The 20,795-nt window shown below is 49.1% G+C and overlaps 1 protein-coding gene across 2 annotated transcripts in view; it reads left to right on the top strand.

Moving 5' to 3' along the window:
- The window catches only part of LOC119388139 (arylsulfatase B), a 48,723-nt gene that overhangs the window by 16,689 nt on the left and 11,239 nt on the right, over positions 1-20,795 (top strand). The window contains exons 5-8 of one of the 2 annotated variants that reach the window (XM_037655787.2): positions 1,286-1,396; positions 3,291-3,422; positions 13,586-13,712; positions 16,786-17,079. In XM_037655787.2, coding sequence (XP_037511715.1) covers positions 1,286-1,396; positions 3,291-3,422; positions 13,586-13,712; positions 16,786-17,079 — 664 coding nt within the window. The remainder of the gene's footprint in view (positions 1-1,285; positions 1,397-3,290; positions 3,423-13,585; positions 13,713-16,785; positions 17,080-20,795) is intronic. The other variant, XM_037655788.2, reaches the window with a different exon arrangement.

Genomic DNA, 20,795 nt, shown 5'->3' with positions numbered 1-20,795 from the left:
AAGTGGCAATAATGGGGGAGGATGGGAACCAGCGGCAAGAAATCCGCGAACAAATTTATAGATTTTGTTTGCGGTGTGATGAATCAAATCCTGCTCACGTGAGGACGTCTTTACACCGAACAGACAGATCAGTGTGTGAATCGCCGCTAGCTGTCAGCAAAATAAAACGCTGAAAAAGGAAATGAGCTTACATTTGCCTCATCACTGCGGGCAGCATACAAATGCATGCTAATTTTGCTTTCTTAACTGTCGTCGTAGCGCATTGGTTATGGAGATCATGTTCAGCTGTAGGTCGCGTGTTTCATATCTGACTACGGCGCGGCGGCTGCGTTTTGACAGAGGCGAAACGTAGAGACGTTCGCGAAACTTGACTGGTGCGCGGCAAGGAAATCCAGGCACTCACTCACTCATTCACTCACTCACTCACTCAATTAGTTAATCAAATATTAATTAATTAATTATTTACCTCAGCAGAAAGTATCGATGTAATCTATAGCGATTTCAGAGAGGCATATGATACGGCTAATATGTGTATCAGGCGTATCATCGGTGACATTTTTCGATGGTGACGGCTAAGGCCCTTGGGCCAGAAGCGATAATGGGACCGTATCATACACCACATCTTGTGCCTGTAAAAAGATTTTTCTTCCACTTATGGGTTGCGTCTTTTTTTCTGAGCTATATCCGCAACGCCCTTTAAATAAGATGCTCTTTATCAAAAAAGCTACGAAGTTAAAAGTTGTGCACTGAGCGTTGATTGTTACAGCGAAAACTCACATATGCCAATCTCTCAACACGCACTATCTGACAAACGTCTTTGTCAGACCGAAGAATTGACACACACTGCAAATTATGGAAGCACTAGGCACTGAATGTGCATATTAAAATATTCTGTAAATTTTGCATCCACTCACATATAAAGAAAAAAAATAAAATGATCATTCGATAGATTGACCAAACGCGTACTATGTGGGGTTGCATGAAATGATTATCCTTTTGGAGTAGCTCTTGTTCGTGCGTTGCTCTTCTGTCATCATGGCAGCATTCGCCATACCCATTGACTTTCATGCCAGATCGACAGGTTTTAATAAGTGTCCATCCTCATACTATGTCTCAGGCAACGCTACAGCATTTTTAGTGCATCTATTTTTGGAGTCCGTGTGTGTAGTTAAGCGGCTGTGACATTTATCTTCAAGCAGTCATCGACGTGAGAAAGAATAACTTGCGAAGTACTCATGATTGATTCTGATCTTCTGTATGTAACCGATAGTGAATCCTATTGCAGTGGCACCTGGGATTCAGCAAGGATGAATACAAGCCGACAAACCGTGGCTTCGACACATTCTATGGAATTTACAACGGCGAAGTCGATTATTGGACCCACTTCAGCAGAGATGTACGTCAATCATTTCACAAAAAAAAATTGTCCATAGCCATGTGCCATTGCGTTACATGTTTCGATTAAGATTACAAAGATAACGAATAGTGATTAGGGTGAACTGCATTTCGCACAGGGCGGAGACTTAAAAGAGGAGATACAAGACACTGAAGGACTATCTTATTAGTGTAATATTTTAATCGATGGGACAACAGTTATAAATGTTCTACTAAAATTATTTCTATTTTTCGCGATTGTTTCAAATATCGTGTGTAAACCCGCCTCGTAATCTTAGCAACTCAAACCCATGTTTCTCTCCGTATTCTTGTACCCTCTGCCTGTCATGATCCTAGCCAGGCCCGTAGCCAGGAATTTTTTTCGGGGGGTCCCACTTGCTAAAAACCCTGACTTTATGAGAAAAGCACCTATTTTATTACTTATTTTTGGTAAAAACACATACTTCAGCAAATTTTCGTGGGATGGGGGGGCGGGCCCCTAGCCCCGCCCCTCCCCTCCCCCCCCCCCCGGCTACGGGCCTGATCCTAGCATATTCTATGTCAATGTGCTCAAAGATAATTAATGAATAGCTCTGAATATTCGGGAGACAGTTCGTAGCTTCACCCTTGTAATCAAAAGCTACACTTTCCAGCTCGCGTCTTATTTTCGTCATGTACTGCTATCGTTTAAACACAGGAAACCTATGTAATTAATATTATCTTTAGATTCTATAGGTTTTAATTAAGAGTCCTTTCAAATGCGAAGCATTTCTTAGCGAACCTTAGGCACTTTGAGCGTTTCTATCTACGTATCTATCTATGTAGCCGCCTACGTCTGGGTGCTCTCGTGATCTCCTCCTTAGCTTGGTGTAGACCAAAATTGGCATGTGAAGCGTGATAGGGTTTGAAGAATATAAATCTCTGGTCATGACATGAATAACGTGAAAATGCTGTCGCGTACGTCGTTAAACCCTTTCTTCCATACACGTGTGGCACATACCCGTATACAACGGGCCACGGCAAGCGGGTATGCGCCACAGGTGATTGACAGTTGATATCTAACGGCGAGATCAAACATGCGTAATTTAAATACCAGAGCGTTAAGGAAAACCGACATCGGCAGAGCTGACTCGACGAATGCAAAGAATGAAAATCAGTATCCCAGCAGGAATCGAACCCAAGCATTCTGCGTGGCAATCAGGTATTCTACCACAGAGCCATGCAAGGCCTTGAAAACACTTTGTAAGAAGACGCAATGCATGCGTAATGTCGGTGCAATTGTGGTTGCAGTGCTGGCTATCTAATTTTACAACAAAGCAATAAACGTTACCTATGTACTCCTATGATACAGGCGTCATGCCGGGTTAACGTCAATTGTGGTTCCAGTGTTGGCTCGCTTTCATAGAAGTCGAATAAACTTTATATTTGTATACCTATGATTCAGCAAACTATATTCAAGCGTTGCTCGACCCCGGAGGAATGCGCTAATGAAAGTTGCGTATGATATTCTCATCGCCGCATTGTAAAGTGCTCTTCGTTTCGATAATACTCACGTCTGTGCTCTAAAATGGGTGCTGACGTTACGTCATACCATAATTCACGCTTTAAACGCCAGTGTAGTCGACGTGCCTGGTAAGGCCACGATGGGCACAGAACTACTACGCTTACAAAAACACTTCGATCCACCTTGTAACGCTTGGCCAAAAAATGCAGCATACGCTGATTGCTTCGCATGAAACCGATTCCCACATGGCGTGGAATCTGCCGAATTATTTAATGCTACTGGGCTCTGCATACGCTTTCATTTCGTATGAACAGCTCTTGCATGTCATTTGTGCAGATGATGGCGATGCAGCGTGCGCAGATTAATGCCAGTGGTGCTACTATTTTTTTTTTTTACATTGAACTCTAATCAGCCGTCGCTGGATATATCCGGGCATGCGCTGAAGTCGAATAAGAGACCGCTGCTCGGAGAAATGGGACGATATCTCACCGCTCTCTTCGTCAAAGAAGCGATTGAAATTATCGGAAGCCAGAATAGCAATAAGGTAAGCACATTCGCCGCATAGCAACTTTTATTAATGAGAAAAATGTAATATGATAAGAAAACATCGCTGCCTTGTCGGTTATGTACGGGTTACTTTCAAGCGATTCACTTATTATCATCCCTTCCCGATAGTGGCCAATCATGGCACTTGCGGAAGCGTGCTTTATGCAAACTAATGACGAATAAGAAAGAACAGGTAACGAGAACGAATTGTTGCAAAGAACTGACAGGGTCCCTTATGCATTCGGCTAAGAAAACTCGAAGGCGAAAGCCATCTTCTTATTTTTCTTCTCAGTCATCCTCCCCTACCCCCCGGCCCTCCGAAATCTTTCTGCACCCAACGTGGTTTTGCACTGCCTCCGTGATCCGCCCACCTTCGACCAAGCGACAATGTCATGGGATCAAGACATCACGTGACGTCGCCTTATGTGACGACACTGTGACGTCACGTATTCTGGCGATCTGTGACGCCATCACGTGATGATGATTTTCTGCATCACTCGTGTTGATGCTTATGGTCAATTTTCGCCTTTCATGAGGCATCTAAGGCTTTCACCTTAACCCTTTGTAGGACAGTGGTAGAAATGTTTGCCAATTTTTCACTGCATTTCAAACACGCATAATAAAAAGTAGCAGTTGTTCCGTGTACGAATACAACCGATGAGCGAAGCTCCTTAGAAATGGGGCGCAAGCGACTATGCGCCTGATCTCGCTGCTGGCTTTCATGAAGGCGGTAGGGTGGGGAGCGGGTGGGGAGAGCGTTTCCTGCACTCAGTGGCGTAAACGTCTAAGCGAGTGAGTGTGCGGCGCGCGTAGCGCAGGGAGAGGAAGACAGGTGGCAGAGGGGTGCGAGCGGTGATGCAGCGGAGACCTTCGACGGCGGCGACGGAACGCCGCGCGCTTTCGGCGTGCGCAGCGTTTCATTAGAGAGTTATAGTTTAGCGGGCTTAACGGAATAGCGGGCGTACCGGAATAGCGGAACCGAAATGCGCATGCGCAGTACCGTACGTGAGCCGTAGCGTTTACCGTACGCACGCTATTTTTCAGATTTAGCATTAGCGTGTTTGCGTGGTTAACGTAGTGTACGTAAAACATGGCGGCGGTTTTCGACGCCCGCTTCGAACTGAATTTAGCGTAGATGTGGACGGATCCACTTCTCTCGTGGCAAACGACTGTGCGAAATGGCTTCGCTTGCCTTCAGGTAGCTTCGACGACACGGTATTACGGATAACTTAGCGTAGTTTTTGAGATCGCTTCCCATTTCGAAAGTCCCTAGGCCTATCCAGAAGATCGGTGTAAACAAGTCAGCAACATGAAAATTTTCGCTTTTGGTGCTTAGTTCATATTTATTTACTTTTATTTTCACTAAAAACAGGAGTAATATTGCTGCGTGCGGGGATACAGGCAAGCATTCTCGGTTTTGTTTGTAGCGCCACCGACATCGACGGGATGGCACAGTGAAGAAAGAAGAGGTCGGACGTGACCTCGTGCGGCGCGGCAGCAAGGCTGGCGCGAGGGGCGCAGAAAAAAAAGAAAAAGTTGGTTGGTTTTAGGCTTCGGCGCTATACGGACGTGTCGAGTCGTTTTCTTATGTGTGCGCCACAAATTGGTGACCCGGACGTTTGGATCAAGTAGCAACTTGTGCCTGCTCATAACGTGCAACACGAAACAAAAAGACGTGGAGCCATGTCAACCACCGGCAACGAACGCCAGCAAGCCTCGACCAACTCGGCCAACGCAGAGACCTCTTCAACCGCTGCGGTTATTTCGAACACCATCCGACTGCCAGAGTTCTGGGAACGGAACCCCTCGGCGTGGTTCATCCAAGCAGAAGCCCGTTTTGAACTGTCGCGGATTACGTCCCAGACTCGCAAGTACCTCCTTGTGGTCGACGCGCTTCCAGCGGCCCTCATCGACGAGATTTCCGACCTTCTCCATTCGTTCGCGCACGACCTACCAGAGTCGCCTTACGACGTAATTAAGGCTGCTATACTGGACCGCACGGCTATGTCGGAACGCACACGGTTGCAACAGCTACTCTCAATCGAACAGCTCGGCAATCAACGGCCAAGCCAGCTACTGCGTCGATTCCTTAATCTGCTCGGCCCACGCGTTTCCACTGCGGACAGCACCTTCGTCCGTGAGCTATTTCTTCAGCGCTTGCCCAACCAAGTCCAGATGGTGCTGGCAACTGCTTCAACCCAGAATTTGTCAGAGCTCGCCACGTTGGCTGACAAGGTTATGGAAGTTGCCAATCCACTTCCAGTGGTCGCAGCTGCAATTCCGGCTTCTGCATCGCACGCCGTCAGCCCTTCACTGACAAAGCGGTCCGAGCCAGAATCACCATCATTTCCCGTCGCTGAGTTATGCGACAGACTGGAGAAGCTTCTGGTTGCCACTACTCGTAGGAGCGCTTCTCCTCCTTCACGTCGACGGCGCCGTTCTCCATCTTATCGACGCTTCTCATCCATCGAGAGCCAGCGCAATAGTGAATCACAGCAGTCTGACATCTGCTGGTACCACCGCCGTTTTGGCGCTCGCGCGCGTCACTGCCTCCTCCCTTGCACCTGGTCGGAAAACTGTCCGGCCGACCGCTAGCGGCGACAAGCGGTCACGGGCCTACCCCATGTCGCCTCTTCTATGTCAACGACAAGGTCACTGGGCAACGCTTCCTAATTGACACAGGCGCACAGGTCAGCATTCTCCCTGCTACACGAATGGATCGCACCGCTACTCCCATGCTGTACTTGCAAGCTGTGAATGGAACGCGGATTCCAGTATTTCGACAACGGTCGCTCACCCTCAACCTGGGACTACGAAGACCGTTCCGCTGGCTGTTCATGGTCGCCGACGTTCCTTCTGCCATTATCGGTGCTGATTTCCTCACCGACCATGGCCTCATTGTCGACGTCAAGCGACAACGTCTCCTAGATGCGACAACTTACCTCTCGGTGAAAGGCATTGCTGCGCCTGGAACCACAGATTTAGCCCTCTCTTGTGCTACGGTTTCCAATGAACCCTTCGCGGCTTTGCTACGAGAATTCCCTGACATCACCGCACCGCCTAATTGGAAAAAACCAGTGTGCCACGACGTATGTCATCACATCGTTACTGTCGGACCTCCTGCTTTCTTCCGGCCACGTCGCCTTGCTCCGGACAAACTCAAGGTTGCACGTGCAGAATTTGAACATATGCTGGAATTGGGAATTATTCGCCCGTCCGCAAGTAACTGGGCATCTCCACTCCACATGGTGCCCAAGAAATCGGGTGACTGGAGGCCATGCGGAGACTACCGATCTCTGAACACTAAGACAATTCCGGATCGGTACCCGTTACCCAACATACAGGATTTCACTGCCGCTCTGCACGGCGCCAACATCTTTTCGAAGATTGACCTTGTCCACGCCTACCACCAAATTCCCATGGCCGAATCAGACATACCCAAGACGGCTATTACAACACCATTCGGACTCTTCGAGTTTTTGCGAATGCCGTTCGGTCTCAGGAATGCCGCTCAGTCCTTTCAACGTTTCATTGACACAGTCACGCGTGGTCTACCCTTTGTTTTCGCCTACGTCGACGACTTGTTGGTGGCCAGCAAATCTGTGGAAGAGCATTTACAACACCTTCGTTGTCTGCTACAACGTCTATCTGACCACGGCATCGTCATCAACGCCTCGAAAAGCGAGTTTGGTGTCACTAGCTTAGTCTTTCTCGGACATCACCTGGACACCAGTGGCATCCGCCCACTTTCATCAAAAATTGAAGCAGTCCAGAGCTTCCCTAGGCCCACAACGATCACGAAGCTGCGGCAATTCCTCGGCATGGTTAACTTTTACCGCCGCTTTATCAAGAACTGTGCCGATATAGTGGCGCCTTTGGACCGTCTGCTTACCAGCAAGAACAAGACGTCCTTACTACCTTGGGACTCCACTGCTGAAGACGCCTTTATCAAGATCAAAGGCGCGCTCGCCAACGCTGCCTTTCTTGCCCACCCCAACCCCACGGCATCTCTAGCCCTCATGAGTGACGCGTCTAGCACAGCCGTGGGAGCGGTTCTCCAGCAGCGTGTTGACAACTCATGGCAACCATTAGCGTTTTTCTCCAAGAAACTCAGCCCAACACAAGGTCGTTACAGCACCTTCGGTCGAGAGTTACTTGGAATTTACCTCGCCATCCGACACTTTCGCCATATCGTCGAAGGTCGACCATTTACAATTTTCACGGACCACAAGCCGTTGACATATGCGCTTTGCAGAGAGTCGTCGACGCACATGCCACGAGAAATCCACCATCTCTTGTTTATATCTGAATTCTCCACCGACATCCGACACGTCAGCGGCGACCAGAACATACCTGCTGACACTCTCAGCCGCGTGGACGCCGTGACATCACCTGCAACTCCTGCGCCACTCGATGTGCCGACGCTCGCAGCACACCAAGCTAATGATCCCGAGCTCATACAACTGCGCTCATCTAAAACAGCACTGCGATTGCACGATATCCTGCTTGATGGCGCCAACCTCGTCTGTGACACTTCTACAGGCACACCCAGACCATTTGTCCCTCGCACGTTACGCAAACAGCTTTTCGACACGCTGCACCAGCTCGCTCACCCCGGCGTTCGTGCCTCGCAACGCCTTGTTTCATCGCGTTACGTATGGCCACGGATGAACGCAGACGTACGCGACTGGGTACGTGCATGTACACCCTGCCAACGTGCCAAAGTCCACAGGTACCCTGTTCCCCACACACGCCAGTTTCTCCAGCCTGACCATCGTTTCGATATTGTCCACATCGACATTGTCGGACCACTACCACCGTGTGACGGATTTCGCTACCTGCTCACAGCTGTCGACAGATTTACTCGATGGCCAGAAGCGACCCCGCTTCCAGACAGCTCTGCTGCAACCGTCACAGCAGCATTCGTCACAACATGAGTTGCCCGCTTCGGATGCCCTACCAAGATCGTGACTGACAGAGGACAGCAATTCGAGTCTCCCCTCTTTCACGAGCTCCTACGCTTGCTTGGCACGCATCGTCTTCGCACGGCTGCCTACCACCCCCAGACCAATGGCCTCGTAGAACGCTTCAATCGACAGCTCAAGGCAGCACTGATGGCCCATGGCACGCCATCGCAATGGGTTCAACGTCTGCCACTGGTACTTCTGGGTATCCGCTGCGCCTTGAAATCGGACTTCGGGTGCTCGAGCGCGGAGCTCGTCTACGGCACTCCGCTCCGTCTGCCCTGCGACTTCTTCTCCCCAGGACCACCCTCGGCAGCTCTGTCTACTCACGAATACGTACACCTTCTTAGGGACTTCTTCCGGGATCTTAAACCCTGTCCGACACGTCCTCCTCCAGACCGCGCACCATACATTACATCCGACCTGACCAATGCAACCCACGTTTTCCTGCGCTTTGGACCTATTCGGCCTGCTCTCCACCCACACTACCTCGGGCCCTTTCCGGTATTGGAGAAACGCGAGTCGACATATGTCGTAGATGTTCATGGCAAACCTGACACCATCGCACTGGAGCGCCTGAAGCCAGCCTACTGTGAGACGACTCCCACAGTCGCCTGGTTCAATCCAGTTCCACATGTCTCCGTTCCCGTCGCTGCGGACACTACTTCAATCCGCAGAGTTTCCTGGCAGTGCTGATTTCGTACGCAGACCATGCTGCTCTCTAGGGGAAGGAGCTATGTAGCGCCACCGACATCGACGGGATGGCACAGTGAAGAAAGAAGAGGTCGGACGTGACCTCGTGCGGCGCGGCAGCAAGGCTGGCGCGAGGGGCGCAGAAAAAAAAGAAAAAGTTGGTTGGTTTTAGGCTTCGGCGCTATACGGACGTGTCGAGTCGTTTTCTTATGTGTGCGCCACATGTTCTTTTCACTTTTAAAGACGATAGTCTTTCTTGGGGAACTTAAACGCAGAAATTTTGGTCTGTCTTTCTGTCTTTCTGTTTGTCGGCACGTCCCTCGATTCAGCCACTCGGCCAAAGTTGAACCACTTGCCCAAGGGCCAGCCGTCTTGAACTGGTGCGGCTGTTCATACTTGTGAACGTTGTCGATCAAAAGGTAAATATCATGCATATCTGAGGTGCAACATCACTAGGTAAGTATTAGGTGGCGTGTTCCTTTAATAGAAAATGCATACATACGTACTTTTAAGGACCCTAGTTTCTTAAGCTGCGCTGAAAATGCATAAGAATGGAAGCTTGAGCGAGTTGGTATGCGTTCATCTTTGTTGAAACAGCGCTCACTAGACGACGACGAAGTAAAAGAAGGCACAGGACAGGCAGCGCCTGTCCTGTGCCTTCTTTTACTTCGTCGTCGTCTAGTGAGCGCTGTTTCAACAAAGCTGAAAATGCGACTGCGCTGACATTTGCCTTCCTCCGTGCCCTTCGCACGAGCTCATTGTTGTGTTTCGGTTTCGGTTCTGTATTGCACTGTACGAATGCTATGGGTTGGTGTTGAAAAACTTTAGTTTTGAGAAGGCCAAGAAGGTGAAAAAAAATATTTAAAAAATGAAAAAGCAGCGTTGTGGGCGGCCTTCAGGCTGCCGGTTGTGGGCGCCGCTCTGGCGTTCCTGTTTTACCCAGGCGACGTGTAAATAAAAGAGTGTGTGGATTGTACTCGTTGAGTGCGGACGTTTCTCTGCTTCAGCGCTTCGCGCCAAACCGCGTTTTCGGGCTGGCTGGCGTCCCCGCCGGTCGAGTTGGTCACCGCCGGTCTTCGCCTGCTGCTGCGCCGGGACTACCAGCACGCAACACAGCACTCATGTTTCCCGACGTATTGCCAGATGGCGTCCATATCTCACACAGCGCCTCTTCTATCGTCTTTACACGACATTTGCAGCGAAGCACGCAGATACGCGGCCAATTTTTTTTAACGCATTCACCCTTCGCTAGGTGGCGCCACCATCCCGGCTTGGGCACGTAAACGCTATCCCGCTAAACTAAAACATGCTTTCCGGTACCAACGTTTGCGGCACGGTAACGCTATTCCCTTAACCCCCGCTATCACGCTAACACTAAACTATAACTGTCTATTGTCTTTTTGCGCCGGCGCCGTGTGCGGAGAGCGTCTGCTTCTACTTTCGACAAAGCGCCCTTAGTGCGCTAGAATGATGGTTGTCATTTTACAATTTACAATAAAGGTGGTGAAAGTGAAGATGACCATTATAACCAGTTGTGCACAGAGTTTATTTATTTTAACCTCGAATTTCTGGTGCGCTAGAACAAAACCGCTCAAGGCCTAAACATTTCCTCTTTAATCACCGGCCACTGCAATCCAAAGCGATGCTTAAGACAAGGGAGCTTCAACGGCGACGGCGGGGTGCGGGCCTAAGGAGCTTCGCTCCTAAAAAACGGTCAAAATACTTACTTGTGGTACCATCTAGCGAATTGAAGAAGGTTACTTTGAATTTTTATTATTGCGATAGCAATTATATGGGCACTCTCGGCTGATATTTGCCGTCGTCCGTCGCCGTCATGTCCCGTATATATATATATATATATATATATATATATATATATATATATATATATATATATATATATATATATATATATATATATATATATAAAGCCACCAAGAAAAATCAGAAAATTATTTTTCCGAAGCGCGGAATCGAACGGGCGACCTCTCGATGCGCAGCGCGCGGCTTATAGGTATTAAGCCACGAGGTGTACGTCTCTCAGCATGCTAACGGCGAGCTATTTATAGATCTCATTTAATTCAGCATGCTGTCTTGGTCACCAGCGAGATGGCGCGAAGGGCGCGAGGGGCGCGCTTTAAAGGTCGTCGCCCTGCTCGTTGCGATGCGCGCGCGCCTGCTGCCTCGCCAGGTGCAATGGTGTGGTCGCTTGCGCACGCGCTTATCTGGTGATGGGGGTGGTTTGTATGTCGTGTGCTTTCACCACGATGTCCGCGCTGAAGTTACAGAGCGTACGAAGGTCACTATGCTCGCTGCAGTGGCCGCGTTTGCGAAAGGAGCGCGCTGTTGAAACAGAAAGAAGTAACAACTGTGACAGTTGTTAGTTCGCATTTGTCCTGTGTATAGCTGTGCGTTCATTTCGTGCATCCTTCTTTATGTTTGAGCAGCGCGCCTTAAGTGTCGAGCTGTGACAATTGATAGTTCGCGCTCGTCCTCGGTGTGTTTTTTTTCGTGCGTCCTTTTCGATTGAGCGACGCGCTGGAAACCCCGGCACGATGGTCTAGTGGTTATGGCACTCGACTGCTGACCCGAATGTCGCGGGATCGATTCCCGGCCGCGGCGGCTGCATTTTTGATGGAGGCGGAAATGTTTGAGGCGCGCGTGCTTAGATTTCGGTGAACGTTGAAGAACCCCAGGTGGTCGAAATTTCCGAAGCCCTCCACTAAGGCGTCTCTCATAATCATGTCATGGGTTCGGGACGTTAAACCCCAGATATTATTAAATTTGAGCGAAGTGCTTGAAATTTTGAGCTGCTTTCCGTTCTTCGCGTTGCATTTCAATTTGTTGCTATCGCATCCAATGCTTCGCCGTTGCGGCGAAACTGTGACATTTTTTTAACTTCTCTACGACATGCGGCACGGACAGCAAATTGAATTTTGCACGTGCCTTGATTACTGCTCGCTATCTGTTGCAGTGGCCTAAATGAGCGCTTTGAAAACATTACATGCCTGTGAAGTGTCTCATTTTACACGTTTACTAAACAGAACCTGGTTACTAACTTGCTACACCGAAAATGGTTTTCGCTGCCCTTATTATTCAGTTTTTTAACAAGAAAGTGTTTTATGCCGGGGTCCACCAAGTACAACCGTCACGGATATGACGTTGATAAAATGGACGCCAACGGGTGAGACAGAAAAAAACCAAGAAAAAGATACCCCGCTGGGAATCAAACCCACGACGTTGCGGCCGCGACGGCAAGCGCCCGGCGCCCTACCGACCAAGCTAACTCGGGAGATGCGAGACACGGTGCGAACGCGCCTTATATCTTTCACACATTCTCTTTCGCGGCGGGCGGAGCGGGGTGGTGCCGCCGTCTGTGAGATGTGAAAAGAAGTAATACTTCACGATCGACACTTACTAGCGCTTACTCCGAGATAGCACGCGATATCGGAGGTCATGGTTACAGCGTCTCGATACCAGAGAGGTAGACTGGCCGCGCTGGCGTCGCCGAGGCACCCTTGACGCAGTTACGTTGGTTAAGGTCTTTCTTCGCCTTTCGCTTCGTGTTAGCGTGCGTCGGCTCATAGGAGTAGTGCAGCTTCCACGTGCACCAACAGGATTTCTCCGCCGCCGACTGCTTCAATTGCGAGAGCACCGGCTAACAAAACTACTGCAATACGCGTTGCAGAAAGGACGAGATTTCGACGGGCGAATGTCGTGCCTTGGTGGAGCGAGAGCAGCGCCTGCGAGACAGAAACCAGCGGGACGCACGCGTTTGCGGCTCAGGCTACGAACCTCTACCTCCCGTGTTGCTGAAGCGCAGTGTGTGTTATGTATACATGAGCACAGGCGTCGGCTACCCATTACTCGAAAGCGCACACCGTGCCGTTTCTCTCTTTAATTGACGACGCTTTGAAGAAGTGCATACCGGGTACCAGTGTTGATTATGAGCTTGTTGATATCATCCTTACGCGGGATTCACGATTCGCTGTGTCCAAATATATGTTCACACCGTCAGCTACCACAACGGTTTAATCATAATCATGGGCGTTAGTCGTCGCGATAGAGACATGCTGTCAACATGGGTGCATCCACGTCAAACGGTGCTATAGCTGCCAAACACGAATAGACATTGTACAAGGTCTCGTATATCGCTACACAATAAGCACTACTTCTGTGAAGACACGTTTCACTTTCGTGTTATACCGATTCCTATGACGGAGGGATCAGCCATGTTTTTTCTAAGAACCACTGTCGGGCTTGATTTTGGCTGGTAATGTTAGTCCTAATAGGGCAGCGGCAGCGGCAGCGGCACAGTTGCACAGTCATCCTATAATTCATCCTAATTGTTGATTCTTACCTTGCCAACAATAAGGAAGTCATCCTAATTGTTGTTCTGCAGGTTTTAAGAAAAAAATTTAATTTGAAGGTAGTGCCTAACAAAGGGTTAATACAGCCTACGCATTGCCCACTTGCAAGGAGCCAGCCTTGTTTTTGTCCACAGCCTTTCTTCCTGTATTTCGCCCCGACGGCCGTCCACTGCGGCGGCTTGAACGATTCACTCCAGGCGCCCAAGGAGTACGTGGCCAAGTACGCCTACCTCGGCGACTACGACAGGCAGATTTTCGCCGGTACGTCAATGCGCGTTGCGAGCGTTAGGCTTGTTCACACCGGCGACTAGCAACGGTCGCGCGACTAAGCTGGTCGCAAAGCTACTGGTCGCAAACGGTCGCAAATGGCCGTTTTGGTCGCAAAGCGACTGCTTTGGCTCAGTCACTCGCTGCTCGATTTTTCAGTCGCGCGACTGCAGTCGCAAACGTCTGAACCAATCAGATGCTCAGGAACATGACGTCAGCCTATTTTACGGGGCAACGGCAATGCGAGCTGTATACGAGCAGACGTGAATTCTATGTGGCGACGCGTATAGGTCGCACGCAGGTGTGAACATCGGTCGCTTTGAGTCGCTTTTTGACCGCCAGTCGCAAACGGTCGCGCGACCGGTGCTTGTCACCGGTGCGAACCAGCCTTTACCGAATACGTTAGGTGCGTCGACTTTAAGAGTAAGCATTCCCGTTTTCCTTTCACAGCGTTCTTTCCACTATCAGTAACAGTTTCCATGCTGGCCAAATGTTTGTGCGTACGCTTGCGGTGAAAAGCCTTTAAATGGCTTTAGAATCCAGAGTGGCGAGATGGAAAAGAGAGCAAGTAGAAAGCGACAGCATTTCTGAGTCGTGAAACAAAAAAAGGAATAGCACGATAATTCAAAAGCCATAAGCCATTGTTGTAAATGACGTAAATACTTGCGATGTCGTTTATGTCAAAGCTATAATCCATGGTTTATAAATAATGTTGGAAGCCTTACGTAGCTTGTTCGGACCATATAGCATGGCAGTGCTGATTAAAAAATAAAAAAATAAAACGTATCGCATATGAACATGGCTCCCAATGTTGCTCTACTGTGGGGTTTACTAACAATATTCTTGCCTTCCTCCGGTACTTTCATATTGATACTTAATATATAATTCGGGCGCAAAGATTAGTTTCAACGCCAAGCGTGTTGACAAAAACTGGCTTTCTTCGCTACTGCGATTCCCTGGAGGCATAACCACGCAACATTTGCTGACGTTTTCTGAGCACAAGATATTATCGCGCGCGAAAGTATATATTATTATTTTTTCTGCTTGAATCCCCTTCGCTGTCTTTTATCCTTCCACAGCAGGATTGTGACTACAATGTTCTTCATTGGCTCCATGGCGGCTGTTTTAGTGTGCATTTACTGGCATAAAGTGACGGGCATGGCAGTAGCAGCAATCGTCTTTCTTTGTTCGCTTCTATTCCATGGAAATTATAATATTTTCCATAGAAGCTTCACACTTCCGCCTTCTTTTTAGTCTCGATAGGGCAGCGCAAACTGCACTGATGCTCGTGCCCTCACTTCAAGAGTATTTGATACCATATTAATAAAGAATACTGCAGCAGATACTTGTGTTTTCACACCCGCATGCAAACAGGCACCCTCGTTATCGCAATATGAAACGAGCTTCTGGTCCACCCTCACGCAATCCCCAAATATTTAGTTTTTGGTCAGCTTTATGCCTATTTCGCTTTTCTCAAACGGCCTCGAGTATAAAAAGTAGGGCGTGTGGCATTTTCTCTCTTTGTTCTTTCTGCTCAGAGGGAGATAAAACACCGCTAGGGTATTCAGCGTCGTGCCTCGGGCGATACGCTTAACGATTCGAAAGCGCTGTGATGTTCGTAGGTTCGAGGCGAGCTAAAGGCTGTGTTCCCGTGCCCACTATAGATACTCTTCCTTTCCTATTCCTTGAAAATGTGCGGGTCCATCTACGTCTTTATTTTTCTTTTATTTGGCGTGTTTTTCACTCCGCTTAGTAATGTTTATATTAGTACCCCTGTGAGGCTATGCCACTTAAAATGTGCGCACATCCTAAAGTGTCTCTTGCGAAGGTGTCGTAAACAGAGTATATTGAAGAGCTCTAAGCTGTACATAAAAAGGAGTTAATATAACTTCACTCGATCTGAACACAAGATTGAAGAAATGCGATAAGAAAACAGTATACATTACTTATCAAAACTTCTATTCGTTCGGACTTTTTCTTTTCTTCTTGAATGGAAGGGCTCTTGTGCAAGAAATATTGTGCATTTCAACGAGTATTCAAGTCGCGCATAACCATAGAAATTGGCCTCTTGTAGGCGCCTGTAGTATAGGAGTCAATAAAATCTAAAGAAGCCCTGAAAAACCTCTGGGCAACAGAGCTCTTGCTTTCTCACGACAGACCGAAAGCAAAGCTTCAGATGGAGCAAGATACTGTACAGTAAGTGAAACATATGCGCCAGAAAGGGAAGGAAAACGGTCTCACCAAGAGGTCTCAGCCTTACCAGCAACATTATCCTTCGTTGGCTTGTTTAAACCGTTGGCAATACAATGAGGGCTGTTCATGGCAATTTTAATGTGACCACGTTATCGTGATCAAGTCCATGTTGAAAGTGGCAGAGAAGTTTGCGATAGTGGGATATGCTTAAACGTTTCATGCCAATTTTGTTACATCGCAAAGCCACCAGGAATTATTAAATATTTTATGACTTAGTAATTGCCAATAGTTTTTGTTATTACAAATTCTGTGCTTTCTTTAGCGTCAGCACTTACGGTCATATTGTTCAGCTACAGGTAAGCAGAAAAGGCTGTATGAGTCTCGACATCTTTTTTGTGCAGCAGACAAACGTGCTCTCATTGTAACCGATGCGACGCGTCGTTGCTGGTGCTATGAGGGGAAAAAAATGTTGCAGAGGAAACCATTTCCCTCGGGTCGCACCCGCATCGGAGAAAAAAGAACAGAAAGAATAAAGAAAACAAAACGCCCGAAGTGCTTTTTTCTTATCCACATATTGACTTCAGCTATTCTATTCGTATGATTCCCCTGTGAATGTATAGAGAATTACAGTCATCGCAACAGAAAATGATTAGCACAAGTGACCGTCGCAGCAAAATCGCGTCTATAGCTTTCAAAATTCTGGCTTTGTGATGGTCTATTTTATGCTGGCCACTTTAACAAATGTTTTAACTCCGGCTTTCGGCACTTGTTCTAATCTTTTCCCGCTGCACTTGTGCCTATTCACATAAAAAAGAGGACGAGATAGCTGCTGGTCTTCTAAGGATCAGTTAGTTGTTCGTCGCACGTAACGCAGGAAGCTTGGCTGAGCTGGACAACGCGGTTGGTGCCATCGTGGAGGCCCTCTACAAGGCCGGCCTGCTGAACAACACGGTGATTGGCTTCTCAACCGACAATGGCGGTGCGCCCGTCGGCTTCTCGCGCAACACGTCGCCCAATTGGCCTCTGCGCGGCTCCAAGGGCACCGTGGCCGAAGGCGGCGTGCGAGGTCCGGGCTTCCTCTGGACGCCGCGTCTGGCCACACGGGCCAAGGCCACTAGACAGCTCTTCCACATCACCGACTGGCTGCCCACATTTTACGCAGCAGCCGGTAGGCAAGCTTAGGGCTTGAAGCGGCAGAAATTTGGAATATAATAGAGGTCAGTAATTAATAATTCTTGGGCTTTTACCTCCCAAAACCACGATATTACTGTAAGGGACGCCGTAGTGGAGGGCTCGAGAAATTTCGATCACCTGGGGTTCTTGAACGTGCGCTGTTACAAAGCAAATGCGAGGGTCCTGGGCCAGCTGTCTCCAAACGAGTTTTCCTGCTACTTGGACTCCCCCCCCCCCCCTCATTTCTGAGAACGGATTTACCTACACCTGCTGTCTTTTCCCTGAACTGAGCGCTTCGGCGGGAAGCTGGCTGCTACACGCGGGTCCCCTCCGTGGGACGCGTATTTGCATCGAGTGTGCTTTTGGCTAAGGCTGGTGCCTTTGTTCGTAAAAGGATTATCAGTTCCCCGAGGTGGCATTGTCTCCCCCCCCCCTTTTCTTCCGAACTGGTCGGACGTGGAGAGTGAGAGTGTAGTGGTCCCTGGCGTGCCATCCTGGGGGCGGTGACCTATGTGTCGAAGAGACGGACTCTCCGAAGGCATGCATGCTTGTGATTGGACGTTTGCTAGTTATGCAGCTTCAAAGGCATGCTCATTTGTGATTGGACATTTGCTGATTAAGGAGTTTCCCTATCTTGGGAATGAAGCGTATTTAAGGAGCAGCAGAGCGTCTGCTCGGGACGGATCGATCGGACTAAATGTCGTTCTGACGATCCTGTCCTCTGGCATGTTGTAAATAAACTTCTGTAAAGTTTCCTCAACGCCGGTCTCTCTGCCTCGGCTTCCTGCTGTTCCGGACGTCCCTGGGCCTGCGGTACGACTCCCGCCACTCAGCTCCACGCTACCCCCTGGGTCCACATCGGACAACGACCCAGCTCGTAACGACTGGTTGCAGCGGTGGGATGGATCCGAATACCCACTCGTAACAACTGGATGGCAGCGACGGGATTCTGCTCACGACAAGTCGCAACAAGCTCGTGCCAGCATCGGGATTGTCTCCGCCGTGATCATGGCTGCAGGGTGTGGTGAGTGCTTGACTTTTCTTCACTGAGATTTTACCAGGCTTTGTCTCGAGTTTTGTACGAAAGGTGGTAATTTTGGGTAACTACTCTACGTTGACCTGTGCATGGGAACGTAGCGTCTTAGTAGTAGTGAAGTTAGCAGCACTTGCAGCAACCATGAATCTGAAGGCACTGAAAAAACCGCTTTTGCTAGAGTTAGCCAAAAGTTTGGGTTTGGATGTTCGAGAACAAATGAGAAAGCCAGAGATTATCGAGGCTATTGAGAACCTTGAGGCAGACGACGACAAGCTCTCAGAGTGTCTAGAGCTAATTGAGGAAGAAAGAAATGAGAGGCTTAGGCGCGAGGCTGAAGAAAGAAAAGAAAGGCGCGAAGCGGAAGAAAGAAATGAGAGGCTGAAGCGCGAAAAGCGAGAGGCAGAGGAACGCGAAAGGCGTGAAAAGCGAGAGGCGGAGGAATGCGAGAGGCAGGCTCGGGAGCGAGAACATGCTCTCAAAATGAAAACACTTGATCGTGAAATTCAGGCGATTCAGTGGCAACTGGCGCAATGTCAACTCAAGATTTTCGAGATAGACGAGGACATTGTGTCTTTTCTCGTTAAGTTTGAAAAGGTTTGCGAAGATGTTGGTGTTAGCCGAGACCTTTGGTTGGAGAGGCTTGTCACGTTGCTGCCGCGCGAAATTGCATGCGTTTTGGAGCGCTTATCCACGGAGGAAGCGCAAGACTTTGATAAGGCCAAAGATGCCTTGTTGCGCCACTTAGGTGTTTCAGGTCCTGCTGACTGCGAAAGCCGAGGCAACAAAGACAGCGCTGAAGCGCTTGAGGATGACGCGCGCCGTAAAGCACTTGAATCTGAGACCCGTCGCGAGGCGCTAGAGGCCGAAGCCCGTCGTGAGGCGCTTGAGGACGCCAGGGCGATAGAGGAGGAAGCGCGTCACAGAGCGCGAGAGCAAGAAGCACTTCGCGTGGCGCAAGAGGCCGAGGCGCTCCGCAGGGCGCGTGAGGATGAAGCGCGTCGAAAAGCGCTAGATGAGGAAGCGCGAGAACAAGAAGCACTTCGTGTGGCGCGAGAGACAGAGGCGCTACGCAAAGCGCGTGAGATTGAAGAGTGTCAAAGGCGCGAAGAGCAGGAGGCCGACTTCGAAGGCCAGAGAAAAGGGGTTAACCACGAAAGCGATAGAACGCCCGAAGCTGAAGAGACATCTCAGGGCGAGCTGGCTGACTTAGAGAGTGTCGGGACTACCGTTAGGTCAGACTCAGAGATACCTAGTAACGGCCCAGAGGACAAGTCAGTTCAGCCGCTTAAAGTATTGGCAGCGAAGGTCGAAGGCAGCGCACTTGAGAGTACTAGTGCCGAGACTATGAGCGCTGCGAGCCGTTCGGTGAGAAAAAGGCGCCGACGCAAGCGAAAGGCGAACGCAAAAGAGACCAGTGGCGGTAAGCGTGCTAGGGCGCTAGCCAAACGCGACGACCGCATTCTTCGAGACGCCAAGATAAAGGCTAGGCCTGAAATCCCAAAAATGCGTGCTAGGACAAGTTCCAAGTTGAGAGTCCCGCGGAAATCTAGATCGGACGTGAGGCGCGTCGCGAAGAAAAGAATTTCAGTGAAATTCAGATGCCGAAATCTTCGCCTGGTCTCATCCTTTTCGCGGCCTAGTCGAGGCAGGAGCGCAGCGAGATGTCGCGTACGCCAGAATCGTGACAAAGGCTGTCCCCCACCGTGGCTAAAGGCTGACGGCTTAACCCGGAGGGGCACAATGGGCAAGCGATGCCCTTTGTCAGAATCGAGAGGCCGCGGGTCAAAAGTCGCCGCTACTGAGCGCGTCGGACAGGTTTGTTTTTTGTTCATTTGTCGAGACCGGACCCCTCGAAATCTGTGGCATGCGCGTCTCCCCAGAGCTCGTCTGAAGGGGCACCGCATGCAGATAAGCACATGCAGTGTAACGTTGAATACTAAGAATTTACCTTGTATTCAATTTTGGAAAGGATGTGCTTGATAATGTTTTGTCGCCTGCCGATGAGGAAGGAATGCAGCGTTGTTTTGTAAATTTTTACATTCCTCTTTATCGCAGAAGCAGACACTGGGGTAGTTGTTTGGTTATTTGTTTGTTTTCTTAAGAGACATGACCGTTAGCGCTCGTGTAGAGAGCTGTGAATTGTTTTAAAAGAGATGTAGGCTGATTTAAAAGCCTTCGTTTTAGATACCTTTGTTTTGACAGCTAGAAACATAGCTGGTAGGGCTCGAGTAGAGGAGAGCTGCTCGTATACTATAGTGGTTACAGAGATGAAGGCTGAATGTTAAAAGCCTCTGTTTAACGTACTACTTATGTGTTTTGGCGTTATGTGCTAGTAAGCGTGTCAGTATGGTTTTAACTTTTCACTTTGTATTATGGTATACGTGTGAGTTTGATTTTCAGTTTTATTTCGTATTTAGTTTGCAGCGTTTTGTTTTCTTAATGTAGTACTCATTTGCCAAGTGCAATGAGTAAAAGGGTTTTAGCCGAAGGCTAGGGTTGTGTGCGATTCAGGGAACTTGATGGCGTCGGGTACTCTGGCTTGGTATTTAGGTTCATTTTTTTATGTGACAGGTTTACAATTGCCATTTTTTTTTGTTGATGTGGTCGTGCTTCATCACGACATGTGTTTGTGGATTTGAGCAGCCTATTTCAGGTTTGGTTGTTGGAATTGCTGC

Source organism: Rhipicephalus sanguineus, chromosome 3 (assembly GCF_013339695.2).
Source record: "Rhipicephalus sanguineus isolate Rsan-2018 chromosome 3, BIME_Rsan_1.4, whole genome shotgun sequence".
Lineage (NCBI taxonomy): Eukaryota > Metazoa > Arthropoda > Arachnida > Ixodida > Ixodidae > Rhipicephalus > Rhipicephalus sanguineus.
Note: the sequence above shows the minus strand (reverse complement) of the source record. Positions and strands in the feature narration are given on the sequence as shown.